The sequence below is a fragment of the Achroia grisella genome, unplaced genomic scaffold (assembly GCF_030625045.1).
Source record: "Achroia grisella isolate CSIRO2021 unplaced genomic scaffold, CSIRO_AGI_Agris_v1 utg109, whole genome shotgun sequence".
In the NCBI taxonomy this organism is placed as follows: Eukaryota; Metazoa; Arthropoda; class Insecta; order Lepidoptera; family Pyralidae; genus Achroia; species Achroia grisella.
Genome location: NW_026712573.1, coordinates 839845 through 862679, shown reverse-complemented (window position 1 = coordinate 862679; position 22835 = coordinate 839845). Strand labels below are relative to the sequence as shown.

The window sequence follows — 22835 nt, the reverse complement described above, 5'->3', positions numbered from 1 at the left end:
TTCGGGGAGTTGGGGGGCAAACGGAATCTTATTACAGGTACGTTAAAATATCGTGGGGATATTTTGGCCCGTTTTACTTTGGCTTCACGAGCGAATGATCGATGTCATGTTGTGTACGATTTATGGCAGACGATTTTGTTAATCGGATATCGTAAGTTACGTGTTTCCGGTTTTATTAAGAGTTAGTGTAAGTCGTCTGTCATGATTTTGTACTATTTTAGTAATTTACTAATGTAGCCAGTAGTTAAGTTATAAATAACCAAAGTAATCGACCCAAAAACTTTAAATAAATGAGCCCAATCTGAAAGTATACTTTAACAAATTAAAAAAAAATCATTCATTCAAAATCATCAATCCGATCATTTTATTAATGACGGAGTTTTTAGTAATAAACATAACAAAAATACAGTTGAATTGAGAAGCTTTTTTGGAGTATATTTGAAAAGAAAGAAAGAACCGTAGGTACTCGGAATCTAGAGGTATTTAGGCTCATGGAGCCCAGGAGCCAATAAGTTTTTATGAATTTTGTATAGAAGCTCATCGAGGTTACTAATGCCCCGAGAACTGGTTACTTGTTACTTGCCGAGAAGATAAGCATGGCGATTCAAAACATGAGCGTTGATTGTTTTTTAAATGAAAAGTCATTATTTGTATTAAACTTTAGTAGACAGTTACAATATTCTACATAATTAGGTTTCCAATTCAAAAAATATATATATTTAAGTGCCAATATTACTAAGAATACTTACCAAGTTTCAAGATTGTGTGGAACCGTATTCATAAGTAACCCAATGAAATAAAATGTAACTTATATTAGTCTATTACAAGCAACAAAAATCTAATGAAATGTGTACCTATTAGGAAAATTATATATATTTTTTAATTATACCAAATGAATAGTCATTTGGTATAATTAAAAAAAAATATGTAATATCACGACTTCAATCACAAAGTCTTGAGTTCGAATCATATTTGAAAAATATTTGTTGACTGGACTGACCTGCTGGTGATAGAAATAAGTATATTAAATCACTTTCACATGCCTCTGTATTTTCACCGTTAACATGGTATAATAATTTATATATATAGGTACATACAACTTCGCCTTTATAGGGTTTATACGCCTATATAGGTTATTTTTCACTTATGCTCCGTTCGTATTGTTTGTAGGCTAATGTTATATGTTGTATATAACCTTCTCGATACATGGGCTATCTAATACTAAAATATAGATATTGAAATCATCAATTCGAACTAATGGTTCATAAGATTAGTTCAACCAAACAAACTCTTTCACGTTATTATATTTATGAATAACTAGCATACCCGCGCAAATTTGTATGCGTCACATTTTCTTCGTTTTTTTCTACATTCTTCATTGCAGCGTCGCTCCTATTCGTCATAGCGTGATGTTATATAGCCTATATATAGCCTTCGTCGAAATTTAGTCTTTCAAACACTAAATGAAAATTCCAAATCGGTTCCAAATCGGAGATCCAAAGATAACCTTCCGCAACCTCACAAACTTATAAACGTTACTATAGATTTATATAAAAACGGCAATTATTTACTTCATTTATCCTTTAATAGCAGTATCAATATTGCCGTAAAATCCCATTTACATAATAAAAGTTTGCAAATCCTAAAGTTTTTGTTATTCCACACAAAAATAATCAACACGCTACATTAGGAACGAATTTTTCTTTGGCACCCAAAGCCCAAAATAGATCGGGAAGAAATTCCGGAATGTTCCAAGATCGTACTAAAGTTGTGTTAAGAGTTGCCAGTTTAATTAGATGCTATCGACTGCTACTCATTAAGAGCGCTGTAACTTTGAGCAATGTAAACGAAATTGTAGCACGGTATATAGACGACCCAGAAGTGTTGGAGGCAATCTCTTTAATGTATGCATATAGATACACCTATCGTAAATAGTAAACGAATACAGGATAATGCTGTATGTAGAATAGATAGCACAAAGATTGCTTGGAAAATTTATAAACAAATTAATAAAATTGAAGTGTCTACTAGTATTTTCTTTTTAATAGTTTAAACATCATCACATATTTTTATTTAAATGAAGTATAACTTACTTAATTAATTTTAATGTTGTAAGTATATATAATAACATATATAAAATTCTCGTGTCACAATGTTAGTTATCATACTCCTCCGAAACGTCTTACCCAATTTTTATGAAATTTTATATGCATATTCAGTAGGTCTGAGAATCGGCAACTATTTTTCATACTCCTAGGTGAATAGGGTTGTCCACCGCAATTTTTTTTATTGTTTTTTTTATTAATGTGATATTAAAAAATACATACAACCCTAAATTTTCACTGTTATATTTTAATAGCGATATTAATTTATATGACAATATAACAGCATTTGGCGGGACAACTAGTAACATATATTTAAAGGGTAAATAAATAACTAGGCGCTCCATATTGTGTCTGTTCACAACAGAGCCGGCTTATTCACTTGTCTGTTAATGTTTTCAAGTCGAGACAACATAGTAAACTGGCGGCCTTTTGTACAAGTTCACAAACAGTATAAATCACAATACGACTTTCACGGGCAGTGAATAAATTTATTGTAGTATTAATTCCGTATCGTGAAATATCGCTTCCCTGAACAAGTATACTACGTTGATACTATCAAATATATATAAAATTACAGATTTAGTGGAATATAAATTATTAAATGAGATGAATTCATAATTAAGGTTTTCCTTTTAAAAAAAATATACATATTTAAGTGCCTATATTTATAAAGAATACTTGACAAGTTTCAAGATTGGGTGGGACCGTACTCATAAGAAACCCAATTAAATAAAATATAACTTACATTAGTCTATACGAGTAACAAATATATAATGTAATGAATAAAAATTTACAAAATAAAGAAATAATCATTGTAATTTTGAATATATAATAAATTAGCAAACAGATTTCTTAAACATTATAGCGAATATGTCGCAATGTCCACTCTAGAGGCACTGGACATCATTGCAATGCTGCGGACCCAGTGCATCTGGACGTGTACATAGATATATGAATTGATATATGTATGTTGTAATTTACTAACATAATATGGATAGATATCCGAAATAAGGGAATAAATAAATAAAATCCCCGAAACCACAAACAAGAAGAAAAATATAATATACTTAAGAGAGGGCTTAATGAATTAAGCCATTTTCGCTTTTATTATATTAGTATGGAATAAGTCATCATTCACATCAATACTTTAAACATTTGGGTCCATATGTGTATTGTCAATTTATTATATCGTAAATTTATTGTATATATATTAGTGATTAAATAAATAATAATAATAATAATAAACTTTATTCATAAATGTATATATATTAGTGATTAAATAAATAAAACAAGTCTGTACTAATTTTAATTTAAATACATAGTATCTAATGTAATTATATAGCTAAAATCATTAATGTTTTAGTTACGTTATCATCAAGTATAGAAAAATGACGTCATCGTTATTATTAAGGTAGATATTGTATTAACAATAGCATAATGAAAAAAAAAAGTAACAATTGACGATCAGAAATGATTACTTCCATTCGTATTTGTTATAAACAAACTATCCGCCCTGGCTTCGCACGGGTATACATGTATTATACATATAAACCATCCGCTTGAATCACTCTATCTATTCCTGTAAACTGCATTAAAAAATCTAATCGAACAGACTGCGTAAGCAACTTTATTCTATATAACAATATTTAAGATTAGTATTATTATCCATTGTCATACATTGTTATTGCCAAATTTGTTGAGTGTTTAGAATTTCGAATAGAGTCAGTGCTTATTACACTCGCTTCCTGCCTTTAAAGTTAACATAATTTATTTCCCAGCCTCCAAACAAAGGGGACCAAACAAATTTAACAAAACACTTTCCAAGAGATAAAGAGATTTACGCGATATTTAACAAATCGACATTGTCACAGATCGTTTGGTATTTACTAAAAGATCGTTGAAATTCTTATCTAATTCATTTTCTTTATGTCCTATGGATTCTTATTACCGTGTTTATAGTGATCGGCATAATAAAGTAATGAATTGTAAAGAAAGAGATTCTGTAAGCATTACATAAATGTCAAGAACATAGAATAAAGACAGAGGAAAAAACAGATAGAAGAAAATCCTTATAACCTATATTCTTCTCTATCACAATGTTTACGTGTATGCCATGAAAACGTAAGAAGAAACAATTTTTTTTTATTATTGTGAGACGCCTACTGTCTACCAGATGGTAAACTGTGAAGCAGATGATAAATGATAAATGGTGAACTATGCACCATAAATAAGACAATAACCGTCTTCTATATGAATACCACAGACATTAAATTATCAGATGACGCCAGTGATACAACTCACGCGTTGCCATTCCAAAGTACTAAGATGTTATACATCCATATCCTGTAATTTAACTCTCGCATTAAACCTATAACATATTAAGATTTACACTTTATCCTGAGGAGAAACCATCGATAAGAATATCCTTCAATTCTTGTCCCTGAATGGTGAGCACAATAGATCTATGGAGGTCGCAGTGCTACAGGTCCTAGAACCTGACAATAGCCCAAACAATCCAAAAAATATTAGGATTTCTTGCAAAACACAAAGCAATCTGTTTATCCATTATTATTTTTTTTGGATACATTAAAATATCCTACGTTTACATTATCATCTGATGCCAGTGATACAATTCACGTGTTGCAATTCCAGAGGACTAAGATGTTATACCTCCATATCCTGTAATTTTATTTCCGCATTGAACCTATAACACATTAGGAGTTCTTGTAAAACACAAAGCAATCTGTTTATCCATTATTATTTTTTTTGGATACATTAAAATATCCTACTTTTACATTATCATCTGATGCCAGTGATACAATTCACGCGTTGCAATTCCAGAGGACTAAGATGTTACACCTCCATATCCTGTAATTTTACTGCCGCATTAAACCTATAACACATTAGGATTTCTTTTAAAACACAAAGCAATCTACTTACCCACTAAATTTTTCTTGATACATTACAATAACCTCCTCATTCATGCGACATGAATATTAAATCCCTCATTGTATAAGCAAAGGAAATTGCTTTTAAAACTCGCCGGCGCTTCATAGTCACGATTTTTCATATAAAATGAAAGTATCGTGAGATACAAATCTAAAGACTTGTGTAAGCGGATCTTTCAACGTGCCGTGATTAATTATATTATCATACATGGTTGTATTACTGTAATACTTTATTCATTAAACCTTAAGACAAAATATAAACTATATAGTATAGTTCTACATTATTTTCGCTGACTGTACCTAGTGCAAACATAAATATTAGAAAGAGTTAAATTAAATTAAAGCGCCACTACTGAACCAGTACTTTTAAATTTTTAATAGAGAATACTGTTTCGAAAATCGGTTTTCTATAAATGTTTCATTACCTATGGTCAGCGAAGATGTATAAATTCATCTTTAGGCCTTTACCAATAATAACTAGTACCAAGTCGTAATTGCTTATTTCATGAATAGGTTCTAGAAAAATAGTCTTTGGAACGCTGTTCTATACTAACCTAAAAATAGCGAACACATTGATAGTTCAAATTAGAAATTTCTATATTTTGTCAAATAGTATTTCTTTTATCACGACGTAGTTTTCGTTGTACCTACGTGCAAACTCAACACATACATATTTATATAATTGTAATTGGTAATTTATTGATGTAACAGTATTTTTCCTACAACCTCTATTCTCTAGCATGCTGTCTCAATTAACCCACTGAATGTGGCACTGAACCTGGGTGGTCTAGCGAATTAGCACACCTTTTTACGGCCGATGGTTGGAGGTTCAATTCCTCCCACGGTGCTAACATTTGTATTCAATAAGTATAATTGTCGGGGTGTTAAGTATTTATATTAGTTGTCTAGTATAACACAAGTATGGGACTAGATGACACTGTGAATTGTTCTATGGGTTGTATAAATTGTTCTAATAGGGTTGAATCTTTGTAGTGTTTGAATCAATAAAATTTACTCAAAAATAGCTACTACCGGTACACTATACTACCTGTTCTCCCTTACATGTAGTAGGTATACAACAAATGGTGGAATGAGATTATTAGTAATAGGAACTAGTATTGTCATTGGTAGCAATGTAGACATATTACCTAGTTAATTCTTGTCGGAATTGTAACCATTTATCTGGCCTAATTTTGATCCTCATCCTAATCATCCATCTTTAGTGCTCTGCTAGCACAAGAGAGCATAATTCATTCGTATATTAAAAAAAAAGCATACGGTTTTATTTTGAGTGTCTCTCATTATTAACATTGTCAAGTTTACAACTCGTGACCATGGCTAGTGCAACCTAATCGAAACGTCGTAAGAGGTAAATGCCCTTATTTACCATAATATTATTCGTAATAAGATATGATTAACAATAGATATAATGTATATTAAATACAAAACTTTAAAAATAACTTTTTTTCTGGTGTATACACTGGTATGGTACTAGGAACGACCGTCTGACATTCATCTCTAATAGAGGTACCTATTACTTACTCGTGTTTTAAAAATATTCAATGCCATAGGAGGTACTTATCAAACGATGTGTGCTAGTTATTGCTTAGGTATAATTTAAAAATAATATTTCACTGCCAAACGAACATTCAAGTGAAACAATAAAGGTCGCGGTCAGCGCCATCTGTTGAATGGTCATTAATAACTTTGATGGTGAATTGTTTCCAGTTTGAATATAGAATCCAATTAATTTGAATTCCGAACTTTCCATCCTTTTCATCGAATTATGGTGACGGCGGTATACTTGGGGAATCGATATCAAACTTATTCAATAGGTAAATACCAATCTACCCTATTGAATAATCATTTTGCATATTTACATATATTTACTTAGAGATCGTCATCATCATTTCAATGAACTTAAAATCTCATAAAGTTTCATTATTTAAGTAAAGAAAGTGTTCCGTTCCGAAAGTGTTATATATCCATGGTGAAAAGATTATGACTTTGAAAAATAAAGCTCGTGAAAAAGAGTGAAGTTTCTAGTTGGATTTACACAACGCTGTCGGCGTTAATGTACAAAAAGTATCTTAACTATTAATATGTTATATGATATCTTTACGTACTAAATTTCATTCATTTTTGTGGAGTAGTTTTTGAGTAAAAGAGCAATAAACATATGATTCAATTATTAATACTTTCTAACATTAATGTTTGTAATATTAGTAGTATTGATAATTCTACATTATTAAAATTGGATATAATAACTACGTTAGCCATGCTGCCAGAAATTAACGTAATATATCATATATTGATCAAGTTATATTACATAAATATTTTATGAAATTTTCGTTACTCCAGGATAGAGTCAAGAACTAAATAAAACCAGCATATACCAATGCAAAAAGAAGTACCCTAGCCTAAAATAGGGTAGGCACTAGTACCTAAAAGTTAACTCCTCTTTACCTATAAGGAGCTTAACGTGAAGATATATATATAGACACCTACACAATTCGATTCACGCTAACATATAAAAGATTACAGAAAAAATATACTTTTTCTATTCCTCAGGACTACAATATCGCCAAAGAACCTTTCTACATTGAATACATATAATTGACTGACTATGATCAAGGAAGCGTGACTAGGGCATTCTTTTTTACAGACCCCAGCGACCCGTAGTTCTGCATGAAAGCACTTTTATCCATATGATATGCTTTATCATTGCCTCAAGAGATACTCCGAAGTTTATATATTATCCCTTGTGGTTTTATGAATATTATTTTCCCTTTTATCGATGTCGATAATTTCTTATCGATGCGTAATAAAAAGATGTACATGATGATAGTAGGCTAATGGTCGTTTTGTAAAAAAAGACCCTTGCCCAGTCGTATGTCAATAGGTTATTATATTTTTTTAAGTGGCTGAAATGGCAAACAATCTGATTCATTAGATGTAAACTGGATACTGCTGTGGTATTAATTCCCTCCTATTTAGACTTAGTATAAAGTCATCTGCATGGGTACCTCACTCACACAAACAGGCCCATTTGCCGACATCAACACTCACCGTCACCACTCGTGTTAGGAGCCCTACCAGATTTGGCTGAGAAACACGAGCCAAAGCCAGAGCCAAAGCAGCTACAGGGACACGTTCTACTATAGAACTTAGTGCAGTTCTAGACAGGTCAAGATATTAATCATACAATATACTACAAAAACGTATTGACATCCCGTTCACACCACTGGCGTCATGATGTATAAGTGTACATATTTTTTTTTATTGGGAGGCTTGGACCTGCAGCACTACCTACATAGATATATTGTACTCACCCCTTTTCAGAGTTCGCTAAGTGTATATAAATGACCGCTGCCCCTTTTCATCAAGTTAGCTGGCTGATCAGCGTGATTGCAATACATTAAGAAAAAACTTATTACATCAGGTAACGAATAATATCTCTCGTGACTGCTCAAGAAAGTCTTTACGAGAACTTTTTATGGAACGTTCAATGTAACAGCGTCGTCATCATGTAACGACGTTCACATATCGCGGAATGGCAAAATATTTTTTGTTCCTTTGACAACTGACCTTTAGTGGAATACTTATAATTTCCCCTGTGTCCCGTTGTAACGACAAAGGAGTTCTTTACCGAATGTGCGCTGAATGGACCTTGTAGAAAAACGTTTAACTACATATATATCTACATTTTTGTGGCCTCGGTGGCGTAGCGGTTTAGAACACTGCTTTATTTCCGACGGTCGCGGGTTTGGTTCCTCGCACGGTGGTAACATTTGTATTTATGAGTATGAATATTTGTCTGATACAAATCTGGATGTTATCTGTGTATATAATATATGTATTTATAAAATAATATATTGAAGTATTTATATCAGTTGTCTAGCAGTTCTTTTTTGCATGTTGGTTAGTAATACTTGAAAGACAGATAACTAAAAGACTGATATTATCCAAAAAAGTAAATGTATGTAATTAAAATGGTATTTTTTTAAACTTTCCCTTACATGGCTCCAATTACCTCATTCTCCCCTACCTACTATACAAACTCTGTTTAGCTTGGGACTAGTTGGTGCTGAAAAAATTGTATAGGGTTTATTATCATTATTATTAAAATTTTGTTTTCATAATTATTATTATTGATCGGTATTTTCTATATCTTAAGGTCTATTAGTCTATAAATTTTATCTACACCCAAACCTCACAGAGCTGTATATATATATTTCTTGGTGGACCGGTAACAAAAGCATAAAAAATATTTTAGAACATTTTTTTTTTCATAATTTTTTTTATTTGATTTTATTATAGATACTGGACAACATTATTATACATTAATATGAAATACGTATACTGTAGAAATCACTTCAGAATATCAAGGAGGGGACTGGTGGCAAGGGAACTATGAAACCCATTGCTGGTGTATCTAAGCGTTAGATTAAAATTCACAGGATATCCGCTGCAAAAATAGTTAATTCCGCGTGAATTTCTCACGATGAACTAAGTGACCTGATTTCTGACCTGTTTCCATCTCTCATTTGGTACCAGCCACCCTATTATCTAAATCGGAATGGCCATTATCGTGTAGATTAAAATAACCCCTTTTATATGGGGGGAAGGGCATTGTTAGTAATGTGGACTAATAACCTCATTGTTAGCAATGCACCATGTCAGGTTGACCTCCACGTGGAAAGTCCCCTGAAAAGCGACGTGATAAATTCTTGGTGAATTTGCCACGATGGGCTCACTGACCAGACCTCATGCTCATCTTATCATCCTCCACTGGTGCCCCGCCAGCGTATACTATTAGTGCAGGCGGAAGTACATTCTCATCCATGAAAATTTATAATCCATGAAATCCATTCATCCATTGAACACCATTATCATCCATGAAAAAATAAAAATAAAACTCCTTTTAGTATGGGAAAAGTGAATTATCAGTAATGTGAATTAATAACCTTATTAGTAGCTATGTACCATGTCACGCTGAACTCCAGGTAAATTGCCATTTGTCAAGATGGGCTAACTAACCTGACTACATCCACATTTTATTATCCTCCACTCGTGGCCTGCCGCGTAAACCGTTAGCACAGCAGGGTACTATCATATCATTATCGTACATAGAAAAGGCCTTCTTATATATGAAAATGAGTTTGTACGGGCAGCGCTTTGACCTCTCAACCAGTCATTATTCAATTTGACATATATGCTACATAGTATTTTGGATGAGAGCAGGTCATAAGACATTATAGAGATGCACTTACAAATAAACAACAACAAATCCACATAACTCGCTATCATGAATAAATTGGCGGGCGAATTCTAATGCACGTACAAATGCTACTTAATATTAAGCGAAAAGAATATATATTAAAATTCACTAACCTGTAATAGCCCATAGTTCCTTCAGACATTCTTCCCTCGACCTCTGTATTGCCGACCTCTTTTGCACCTCAGGGCCTGATTCCAAATACTCAAATAACACAGCACCAAGCAATACATATAGTACAACCAATATTACAAGTCCTATTTGTGAGCAAGCTGCGCGCGCGCACACACCTACTGCCCGCCGGATCACACTTGGCCTCTCCCGTCCATCCAGTGACACTTCAGATGACATTTTCAAATTTTAAATTCGGAACGCATTTCCATTTTGTTTTATTTTTTTATTGTTGGCACTACTTTTATGTTCCCATGGCAAAGACAAACTATCAAGTGAACTTTTCTGGATAGATTATTTTTAATTTCTTTACGTTTTATTGATTTCAAGCATACATTTTTTAATATTAATTTTCATCTGTAACAATGGAAAAGGAAATGTTAGTTACACATGATTCATAAATAATTCTTAGATAGTAAAAATAAAAAAGTAGAACTTAAAAATATAGTTTCTTTTAGGCTATATTCATAAAATCTCAGACAAACTACTCAATCTTTATTGTTTAAATATCTCATCATAATAATTAAACAATAAAGATTTTATCTCTATGAGAATAGATGAAAAAATACGTTTGACCCATTTTATGAACATCGGTAGGTAAATCTGAGGCATTCGTATTATATTTATGTACTTCTATGTATTTCTTTTTTAATATATTCTTTATATTAAATTTAGAAATAAAAATACGATCTTTCCAATTTTAAATTTCGCTCCACATTTTTACGAGCTGAAATATTGTTAACATTTCGGGAATATATATAAAATGTTGTACCCTGGTTGTGACTGCAGCGGGACCACAGTTCAATAAAAAGCAGATATAATTGTACATACAATTATTCCTGTTTTTTATTGTATAATTGTAGAGTGAGACCGCTCCTGTCATATGCAATATTTACAAACGAATAAAAATATTTTTATAGTTGCTAAATTTCTCCGCATATATTATCACCAACGAATATCAAACTTGTACGAATGTACAATTGTACAATTTTCGTAAAGCTCCGCTGGCTATTGATCAAATCTAAACCAACAATAGAACATCCAAACATTTTCACGCAACCCTTTTCCATTTTTCTTGGGAACCTTAAAAAAATGTTATCTACCCGCGGGATTAGATCCCCACCGATCATATATCACTCGACAGTCGACAGTGACATTCCCAAAAGCATAGCCACTATGGGATTCTTATCACACACACAAATTCAACGATCCGCCCTTTTCTAATAGATAAATTTAATAATACGCGGCATGACCCCAACGAATTCAATAATGCACTGAATTCGTGAGCAATCTTCCAACATTTTTCCAACAATTTATCTATTTTTTTTAGAATATGTATATAGGAATTTCCTTTACATAATATCCTATTATTTATAGGTAATCAAATTAAAAATACATATCAATTATATTTTTTTCGATTCTAATAAAGTCATAAATAAATAATAATTAACTTTTTTTTTATATATTGTTTTACTAAAATAGATTCCCTGTATTTTTATAAGTACTTAGTAGTACCTATAGATATTTAGTGGTTAATGAAAAGTAAATACTCCAAGATATAAATAAAATTTAAGTGTTTGATTGTAATTTCAAATTAACATCTTTTTACTAGGTTAAAGCATATGCAATTAAATACGTACGTATGAAAAAAAAAATTTGTCTGTCTGTTTGTTTGTTACTGTTAATCTCCGAAACGGTGGAACAATATTGGCGTAACTTAGGTTACTCTTATTTTAGATTTTATTACTTTAAAAAAAATCCACGCGGACCGAGTCGCGGGCAACAGCTAGTGATTTAACAAAAAATAAGATTAACATTTTCTGTCATATATAAAAAAAACATAATTAAACTCACCTAATGTGGAACAATCTACGTTACGTATTTACAAATCTACGTACATTGAATAAATAACTTTCATTATTTCAGACACAAGAAACTAAGTTTTAAAATTACATTTAACTTTAAAATTATTTTACACAGGTTAGAACGATTATTTCTATTGCTGACTTCATCTATTATGCACCTACAAATTCACTTTTTATTTATACCATCACTTTATGCAAAGATTGTACGTAAAATTTATTTGCTCTCGGAAACTTGACCGTAGCAGGCGGCCCGAAATGACAAGCCCACTTCCCGCCCCAACGTCCAAGGTGGCACTGAGGCATACTTGTATAAAATATACCAGCAAACAGTTTTCCACTGTTCCTTTTCTTGTAGTTGGGTTGCGCAAACCTGCGGGGAAAGCATTTCCACGTGGCTTTGCCATTTATTCAAATCACAAGTAGCGCCATCTGTGGTGGGGTGAATGCAGATTGCCAACAAAATAAGTATAGCGCCATCTAGGAGTCGTGCAAGACAATACAAAAATCATTTGATATTGGAAAAAATACAAACATCATTACTGAAAGTATTATTTGACAATCAAAATTAGCTTTTAAATTAAATATATGAAAGTGCAATATAATATATATATTATTCTTGTGAATAATTAAAATCAATTAAAATGTACATGTCAGTAATATCTGAATGATGTCAACTTTACTTTGTTATGTCATTCATTGTAGTACGGTAACGTCACACGTCAGTCGACATTCTACAACAGTTCAAAAAAACTTGTACACGATTTATCGTGGACACATTTTTTCCAATTTCAATCATATTGTTATTTTTAATAATATTATAAATAAATAAATAATCTTCCCTATATTTATAAAATAACGTGCATAAAATAAACATTAAAAATGAGTACTATACTAGAGAAAATAGCCGCTATTGAGGCTGAGGTTAGTAATTTAGGTTATAAATGAACTAACTTTACTTTTATGTGGACAAATATATAATCTAGAAAATAATAACAGGGATTTCATGCGATTTCTTATTCAAATTATATGCAGCGAATATTATATCTATTTTCACTGTAATTCAAACTGTCGCATATTCCTTACTTCGACTACCTATTCCATCTGTAGTTACAGTCAACTATAGGTATTTATATTGTTTAAATGACTTGCAGATGGCCCGGACACAAAAAAATAAAGCAACAGCGCTTCATTTGGGTATATTGAAAGCGAGGTTAGCAAAACTCAGACGAGAACTTATAACTCCTAAAGGCGGCGGCGCTGCTACCGGCGAAGGTATGCGATACCGATTTAAAAACGTTAAATTCCTATACTGTTTATGAACAATGAAGAATTGAACTATAAAATGTATGTATGTAGAGAGGCAACTTATTAATATTAATTTTGGGGTGTTTAGGATAAAAGCCCTAAAATTACTCATTTATTTATATACTCTCAAAGCACAATAACTCGCAAGTGTATTTTTACACCCCCTTCCAATCGATCCCAAGTCCCATTTAAACGAGGATTATAATTAAGCTAGTCTGAGCTTAGTTTTACATCTGTAATGGTGCCCTAAGACTAAAGTTGTATCCATCAGGCAGGACTTGGCCCTCAGCTGCTCCATAAATCTTGTGGGTTTGCTTTGTGCACTTGCCCCCATATTGTTTGGTGAAGCTGTAAAGGGCACAAGGCAGTCAACATAAACAGAATAGTTTGAAAATGGAAAATATATAACATACAGTACTGTCTATACTGTAAAGAATTACATATACAGACTTAGTAATGTTACTATTATGAAGATGTCTGTGCTCATCTATCCTCTTGCCAATGTATTCAGTATATGCTATAGGTACTACATAGATTTTGAGATATTTTAGAATATTTGTTTTAATTAAATACTTGATTGAAATGCAGCCTAGCCTATATGACTCATTATTTAATTTAATGAATCTTTCATCAATCACATATCAGTTTATTGGTTCATTGGAAAAATACAAAAAATCCAGTATTTTCTTTTCTTTGAATAAAACAATTACTTTGTTCTATTAACATTAAAATGGGGACAAAATTCGAATAATAGACTACAGTCTTCATTAAACTGTGACATTTAATTTCTATTCTAGGATTTGATGTTGCCAAAACTGGGGATGCTAGAATTGGCTTTGTTGGTTTCCCCTCAGTTGGCAAGTCTACCTTGCTATCTAATTTGGCAGGGGTATATTCTGAGGTGGCAGCATATGAGTTCACAACTCTGACTACTGTACCAGGCTGTATTAAATATAAAGGTGCTAAAATTCAGGTAATTATTTTATAAATTAAGTACTGAAATATCATAAAGTCAATGGGTTTCTGATCATCTCATCTTTACCCAGTATTTTTTTGTCAAGGGGTTTGGGCTATTGTCAGATGCTTAGCACTGCGACCATCTATGTTTACCTATTTATCCAGTAAGTAGGGCCCAAAATGTGCACGAACTTTATAAATAACTTAGGACATGCTACTTAAGTTAGCACATGAGCGCACATTTAAGGTGTGGGAGTCCTTGAAGCTTGTATGTCTATGTAATATACATAGAAAATACCCAGACCAATACAAAGAATCAAATTCATGAATTTAAATATTTGTACCATGCTTATTCTCTATTCCAATCACATGTCAGACGAAGTTCTCCGCATTCATTATACGGGTGTCGGTTCCAATGTCTGGCAAAGAGGGAAACTCCAAGCAGTTCCTGGGAATTTTGACTAAGGTGTAGGTTTAGGGTGTAGGGTAGGTGTAGGGTTCCATTTGCAAACGTACATCAGCACTCACATTTACCACTCAAAACAAGCAATTAATATTAAGAAAATTTTTATTAAATCCTGCAGCTTCTGGATTTGCCTGGAATCATCGAGGGTGCTAAGGATGGCAAAGGTAGAGGTCGTCAAGTAATTGCCGTGGCTCGAACCTGTAGTCTCGTATTTATTGTATTAGATGTATTGAAACCGCTACAACACAAAAAACTATTGGAGCATGAGTTGGAAGGTTTCGGCTTGCGGTTAAACAAACAACCACCCAATATACACTTTAGGAAAAAAGACAAAGGTGGAATTAACTTGAATACCACAGTGAGTATATATTAAAGTACATATATATACATATTTATAAATATCCTAATGACTAAACGCATAGGTATTTGTTTACTTAAAAGCGCAACATGCAAGTTTCTTACTCCTGCAGACTCCTGAATCTGCAGGTTTGAGGAGTCTGCAGGAGTACATTCTGAATGAATGGTAGAAAAAAATAATGACTATTCAAAAGTGCTTATATCAAGTTTAGTGCTTATTTTAAGTTTGAATATAGATTATTTATATACTCTTCTATTTGTTAACTTTAATGTAATTAAGAAAGCAAAATACAGTTTTATTTTTAAAAAGGTGATGATGTTTTGTGAAAATTATAGTGGTAGTTTTATCATGCCTGTTTAGTTTTGTAGTAGTAGCTTTCACTGAAAAGTTCAGACACTTGTATTTTTTGGCATTGGCAATAGTAGTATATATTTCTTTTTTTGTGTCAGGCCGATTTCATATCACAACCCCTTGGACATAATTCAGCTTTACTTACTATTGAAATGAAGTATACATTCACGAATTTTTTATATTTCAGTGTACACAAACAGAATTGGACCTCGAGGCAGTAAAGACTATTCTTTCGGAATATAAAATTCATAATGCCGACATAACACTCCGATATGATGCTACCAGCGACGACCTGATCGATGTCATTGAAGGCAACCGGATATATGTACCTTGTATTTATCTGCTGAACAAAATCGGTTAGTAAATAATGTATTAAATTATAACACTTGCGCATTGAAAAATGATTGCAAAAGAAAACAACATAGTTGTGCAAAACAAAAAGGGTAAGGTAAAAGGTCATCTTTTATGTTGTTTTCTTTTGCAATTATTTATGTATAATTTTATTGCTTATAGCATTCTTTTCTGACAACCTAGTTATTGTTAAAATTAACGTTGACTAACTGATAATTTATTGGTATAAAATATATATTTGCTGGAATTTAAAAATATTACAATAACCATTCATACATTGTACATGGGAAGATCTGTCTATCTATTCATAATTAGATTATAGAATTACATTATATTTATGAAATTAGACATCAAGATAGATTACAAGTATTGAATATTTTTATTACATTTTATTTAGTCTATCACTAGAGGACAATTTTGAACTTAAATGCTATCATTGATGATTTTTTATTGTAATAATTTATCAATAAAGGATGTGAGAGAACAGTACAGAGGGTGGACTTCCTGCCTTCTGAGTTATAGATCGTTTTCTCTCGATTACATATTAATTTTATTATAAACAGCAATTGTAACAATTATTTGAGACAAATAAAGATCACTTTTAATATATCAAAAAATGCAAAGGAAGTCACAGTCACTTAAAACTGATTTGTATAAACAAAGTAAAAGCATGTAGTGGGAGTATTGAATAAGTGTGTAAAATATATATTTATAAAGTATAATTTCTTCAATTTTCAGACCAAGAATATGAGGGAAATGAGAATGGGGGGGGGGGGGAGTTGGTTTAAACAGATATGAATATTAGTAATAATTATTAATATTCATTTAATATTATTATTATTTATTTTAATTACACTTTAATCAATAAATTTATTATTATTCTAGATCAAATCAGCATAGAAGAATTAGATGTTATCTATAAAATACCTCACTGTGTCCCAATATCGGCTCATCACAAATGGAATTTCGATGACCTTCTAGAAAAAATGTGGGAATACCTAAAACTCATTAGAATATACACCAAGCCTAAAGGTCAACTACCTGACTACAATGCCCCCGTGGTGCTGCACGCTGACAGAACTAGCATCGAGGACTTTTGTAATAAACTTCATAGATCTATTGTGAAGGAATTTAAATAGTAAGTGTTGACAACTGATATATTTTTGATGACTGAACCCATAATGTGTCAAAGAAGTAAATTGCAGATGAATAATATTTGGTGGTGTGTTGTTGTTTTGTTTATTTGCAATGTTGTTTTTTTTTTTGCAATGTTGTTTCTGTAGTTGTATGTAAAAAAATTCTATTTATTATTGAGCTACAATAAGTGTTGTTGTGTTCAATATTATGGTCGAAAAGGATTTTATATATCAATAAATTGAATTAAATATTAGATTTTTCTCCTTATATGAAATGGCATATGAAATCCTTATAGCCATTTTGATTAGTGACATTTAGTTATAATTTTTTTAACAATATATTCTTATTGACCAGCTACATTGGTATGGACTCTTTATTATTAACATTCCAATTATCTATAAATGCAATTTTTATGTTCTCATCGGATGTCTGTATCAGTTATCTAGTATTCATAACACAAGCTCTGCTACCTGCTTACCGTGGTACTAGATGGCGTTGTGTGAATTGTCCAGGGGTATTATTATTATCTATTTATCTTTTACAGTGCATTGGTTTGGGGATCGTCTGTGAAGCACCAGCCTCAAAAAGTGGGTATTGAACATGTGTTGGCTGATGAAGATGTCGTCCAAATTGTTAAGAAAGTCTAAAGTCATTATCATAAGTTCATTGAAGACTATCTTGTGATTCTAAATTACCTATTCACACGGCATTGTATAAGCCAAAATGATTATTTGACACAAATAAGATGTGTTGCCAACGTAATACATACTAGAAATAACAAACTTCATATATTTATAAATATAATTTTTACTTCTGAAATGATTCAATGTTGTTTTGCCATATCAGCAGGCTAAGGTCTTTAGACCATACAGCCAGTTCGTTAGTTTATTTTTGTTTTGGCATAACACTGAAATCAGATTTAAGAATTATTATGATTTACTTCATACAAATGTTTTTGAAAAGTTACGAATTGATAACTGTAGACCAATTTCGCGCGTCGACATTTCCTGAGATGCGAGAAAAACTAGATATTTGCAGTAGAAATTTACAGAGGACAAGTTTTGACAAGTTTATTTATTTCGCATATTTATAAATATGAAAAATAAAATCTTTTTATGTTTACGAGTATAAAAAAAAGTACAGAATGATGACTAAGAAACTCTTATATAATGCCGTGCATACATAGGTTCTAATAACAGTATCTTATAATGCTTGACTACCTGAAAAGTATTTTTCTCTAACTGTAATCGATTCTAATGACTTCCGTTTGTTCTAACGCTTTAAATATCGAATTTATTGCATTTAACAAATGAACCTAGAATAAATCGAATAGATGTTAATTTCTTCTTATGTAGCATAAATACAGAGTAATCATCATGGTAAACGAATTCAAATGATAGTGCTAATTCGAATATGACAATATTAAAGATTCGAAGTAGTTTACCTAAATTTGAATCTGACGATTCACACTTAACTAGAAAGAAGATAACAATCTGTGCTTAACTTCTACCACCTCTAAACAAATAAATAAAATTGAAGTGTTTGTAATTTCAAATTAACAGGTTTTTACTAGATGCATATGAAACTATATGTACGTTTTTGTTAATCTCTGAAAAAGATGGACTGATTTTTACGGGCTTTCACTCACAGATGATTATTGTTATGAAGAGTTATTTAGGTTACTTTTATTTTTCAAATTTATTTATTTAAAGAAACAAAAAATTCACGCGGATCATGTCACGAGTAAAAAGTAAAGTAAATCTTTACACTTCTATTAAAATATATCGTTAGAATAATGATATTCTTTATCGATTGATATTAAATCAATTGTAAATACTTTTTACGATTCTCTACCGAAACCAAAATAAACCCGAATTGAGTTTTAGGACAGATAATACGATATACTGTATAATCACTTCATAAATACAAAGTAAAAAAAAAATCTATCTATCCGTATTTTATTTTATTAATCTAATTTAGTTTTTAAGTGTAAATGTTTTACGTTCAAAATAATTTAAAAATCTTTTCAGGTAATCAAATTGTTGTTATTGTCAAAAACATAAAATGTATGTTTTAAATAAATGCATTAATTCACTGTGGTAATCTACAGATTACACCAACTTTAAGCGTAATGTTACAATGTATTTTTTTACTCAAATGGTCTGGTTGGATTTATCTGCGTTAAACGGTAGACCAAAATTAAGTCCAGTAGTCTAAGAAACTATGTATTTGAGCAACAATTACCGTGGCGTTTTTGACTTTTGCCCACTCGGATAGTATTATATAATATCATAAAGTGATATTTATGGTTATGTTTTTAATACCAAAAAAAAGTACTGTAACCCTTATGTCAAGAACGCCATCTTACAGAGCCGACAGATTAACTATGGATACAGTTTTTAAGTATACTATGGTTGAATGCACATTGGGATGTTTTAGTCTTGTACAGAATGCTCATTAAACTGTAAATTTATTATTTGTTTTATTTGTCTCCTTAGTACGCACACTAGACGCTATTACTCATTCATTTGAGATTATAGATTTTTAAAACTATTTGGGAAATGAGAGAGTGTGATATCTCATACATAGGATTACGTTCATTAGTCGAACAGTACAGTAGTAACAGAAACTCGCAATGTCGCGTTGATTATGATTATTTCAGTTGTAGTTGTAGTATATTTATTACGATAGAGGGCGCCAGTGTATTATAACTATAAATGGGATTATAGTAATTATTGCAAACACATGAAAAGTACAATGGCGTAATAATCTGCATACGTGATATTTATTTAATTAGTGGGATCTATTCATATTTAATTTTGGCTAACAGAGATTTAGTAGGCTGTATGATTTTGTCCTTTGCCTTTTCCAATGTTGATATTTTTACACATTTTGGAGGTTATAATATTGTTATTGTCCAGTTATTATTTTCATACTTCAATTTTATAGAATAGTAGCTCTAATCTTATAATTTAATTGTTGAAAAAAGGTACTTAATATGTATGTTCTTACGCTGAAATAGTGTGGTAATGATTAATTGCAGTTACAGGTTACCGGAATAAAATAATGACTAATTACGAAAGTTTATCATCGGCAGAGGTATTTACAAGTTTTATTATTTGTTATATTGAATTTCAAATAGTATGCTATAGATATCTATTTATAATACTCTACTAACAATTAAAAAGACTTAAATTAAACATGCATATGATTTTTATTTATTATCATTGTAGCCGGTGGCCTTGGAATGATGTTTGCTGTAGAATGTCCAGTACATATCTTTTTTTCTTGATATTTATAAGCATATTGTATAGATGGCGCTGTTTCGTATATTTTACTACATTTATATTTTTCAGAAAATTCGCGCTACACTCCATAGAGATGTTCGGTCCATTTGTTCAGAAGCTTGCCATTTATTAGGATTGGAAATAACCAAACCAGCAATGGCAATTATATCTGAGTTAGTTTACAAAAAGCTAACTGTGTACGGATCGGATTTAGAAGCATTTGCCAAGTAATTTATTTATCTAGTTTTATACTGTTTGCTACTTATATACTAACCATTTTTATATTTCCGTATTGGATAATAAAATATTTAATAACTCTATTTCCGATTTTAGACATGCAAAACGCACCACAATTAACTCGGAGGATGTCAAATTGTTGGTGAGGAGGAATCCTTCGCTGGTGAGTTCATTGACAAGTAGTAGTAACTAATACCTATATCAATATACCTAATTGTATATTATATTGTATTGTGCTGTAAGGAATATCCAGTGCCGTAAAACTACTTAATAAAAAAGATCGTAAGTTCCAATCTAGCTGACACCATAAACCTTGTGTTCAGTTTCTACTTTTAACTGACTCACAGGATCCGAAATACCGATAACAAACCAAATTAATCCAGAAGATGGTGGTAATACTTTAAATTACTACCCCGGTTATCTTCTTTCTAAATTTTAATAAACTGGTGAATGGAATCACAACGTCGATAGTTGACTAAACTTGTTAATAATGTGGACTATGTTCCCATTGCTAAATTTTAATAAACTAAGTAGATACATTCCGTGTTTTTCACGTTGGGGACAATGTTCATTTTATCATCCTCCACTGGTGCCCCGCCAGCGTAAACCGTTAGCGCAGGCGGGTGCACCATTCCATTATCATCCTATAAAAAAAAGTTGACTCCGCCTTTAGTTACACCTATTATTTCATATTTCATATTGATTTGACACCAACTAGATTCGTAAAAAATATCTTTTTAAATATAATAATTATAATAATCTAAGCTTGTGTTATGGGTACTAGATAACTGATACAAATACGTAGATGTATTTTTTTCGTAAATACATACATATTATACATAGAAAACACCCAGACCTATACAAACAATTTTACTCATGATTACAAATGTTTGTGCCGTGCGAGGAATCGAGCCCGCGACCATCGGTCGTAAAGCGGTGTGCTAGACCGGTAGACCACCGAGGTCGTAAATAAATTACTTTAATTATTACTGCAATTATATTTTTTTATCTATAAAAATACTGGAGTCAATTGATTCTGATATTTTGAAAATACAGATTCGGCCAAGGTAATATAATGCATAATGATATCATAATGTAATGCTTAACCAACAACATAGTATTGTAAATGCAAAAGTACATCTGTCTGTCTGTTGGTTATCTTGGTACGACCTTACCTTATAAAATTTAACGTGAAAGATAGATTGTATCACGAGGTATCTCTAATATGCAGACGGAGTCACGGGTGATAGCTAATACTATATAATTATTCCAGAGAGCACGTTTAAATAATACTCAGCCACAAATCAAAGCAGTAGTTAACAAAGATAAGCGTCGAAAAACAGTCGTTCCTTCCGGAAATAAGCAAGAGGAAATACCAAAACAGAAATCAAAAGAGGATGAAACAGTTATATCGGAGACTAAGGAAACAGAAAGAGAGGCAACTAAAAGGAACGATGATTTCGAAAAAATGAATATCAGTGATATGATAGATTTAACATTCGATTAAAAATTTAATTAAAACTTTTTTACAATTCGTTGTTGCTGTCATTTTTCTGAAATGTTTCAACCTGACAATTCAACCTGAGATGGAGCATTGAAATGCAATAAAATGAAACTTGATTATTCCTATCATATACGAAATATACGAAAATATTATGTATGTGACTACAGTAAAAAAGTAGGTGATTACACTAATAAAAGCTTACGTAATGTCAACAAACTAGTTTTACCATTTACGAAAGTTAGTAATTCGTTTTATGGAAATTGCGTAAGGTTTTACAACAAACTCCCGGAGCCTGTACTCAATTTGCTAGAAAAAAATTCAAATGTTCATAAAATATTTTCTTTGTAAAAAGCTTATTATAAGACTGAAGAATTTATAAATGATAATAATGTTTTTGTAGAAAATATCTAACTTAAAATTCATAGCGCTGACAATGTTATCTGATTGAACAGAGATTAAGTGCGAAGCGGTTTCTATGTTGATTGTCGCATGCCTAATCTTTTTGTTGTTAATTG

The 22835-nt window shown here is 31.5% G+C and overlaps 3 protein-coding genes across 3 annotated transcripts in view; 2 read left to right on the top strand and 1 right to left on the bottom strand.

Annotated features, from left to right (window-relative positions):
* LOC131846377 (uncharacterized) overlaps positions 1-12642 on the bottom strand; it is a 150806-nt gene extending 138164 nt beyond the window's left edge. The window contains exons 1-2 of the mRNA XM_059195655.1: positions 12357-12642; positions 10448-10859 (exon numbers count right to left, since the gene is read on the bottom strand). Of these exons, the coding sequence (XP_059051638.1) occupies positions 10448-10682 (235 nt within the window). The 5' untranslated portion in view covers positions 10683-10859; positions 12357-12642. The remainder of the gene's footprint in view (positions 1-10447; positions 10860-12356) is intronic.
* A 466-nt stretch (positions 12643-13108) lies between these two features.
* On the top strand, positions 13109-19749 carry LOC131844910 (GTP-binding protein 128up). Its single transcript, XM_059193907.1, has 7 exons — positions 13109-13288; positions 13519-13639; positions 14470-14645; positions 15214-15453; positions 15992-16160; positions 17041-17293; positions 17837-19749. The coding sequence occupies exons 1-7, from the start codon at positions 13247-13249 to the stop codon at positions 17937-17939; spliced, it is 1104 nt and encodes a 367-aa protein (XP_059049890.1). The 5' UTR covers positions 13109-13246; the 3' UTR covers positions 17940-19749.
* A 609-nt stretch (positions 19750-20358) lies between these two features.
* Positions 20359-22340, top strand: LOC131847244 (centromere protein S-like). The gene is made up of 4 exons (XM_059196765.1): positions 20359-20391; positions 20649-20806; positions 20913-20979; positions 22090-22340. Exons 1-4 carry the CDS (start codon positions 20359-20361, stop codon positions 22321-22323), a joined length of 492 nt encoding a protein of 163 aa, XP_059052748.1. The 3' UTR covers positions 22324-22340.
* The last annotated feature ends 495 nt before the right edge of the window (positions 22341-22835 follow it).

Coding starts and splice junctions, on each gene's coding strand:
- LOC131847244 (XM_059196765.1), top strand. CDS start 20,359: ATGACTAATTACGAAAGTTTATCATCGGCAGAG. Junction 20,392..20,648: donor AAAGTTTATCATCGGCAGAG/GTATTTACAAGT, acceptor TATATTTTTCAG/AAAATTCGCGCTACACTCCA. Junction 20,807..20,912: donor GATTTAGAAGCATTTGCCAA/GTAATTTATTTA, acceptor TTCCGATTTTAG/ACATGCAAAACGCACCACAA.
- LOC131844910 (XM_059193907.1), top strand. CDS start 13,247: ATGAGTACTATACTAGAGAAAATAGCCGCTATTGAGGCTGAG. Junction 14,646..15,213: donor ATAAAGGTGCTAAAATTCAG/GTAATTATTTTA, acceptor TAAATCCTGCAG/CTTCTGGATTTGCCTGGAAT. Junction 16,161..17,040: donor TTATCTGCTGAACAAAATCG/GTTAGTAAATAA, acceptor TTATTATTCTAG/ATCAAATCAGCATAGAAGAA.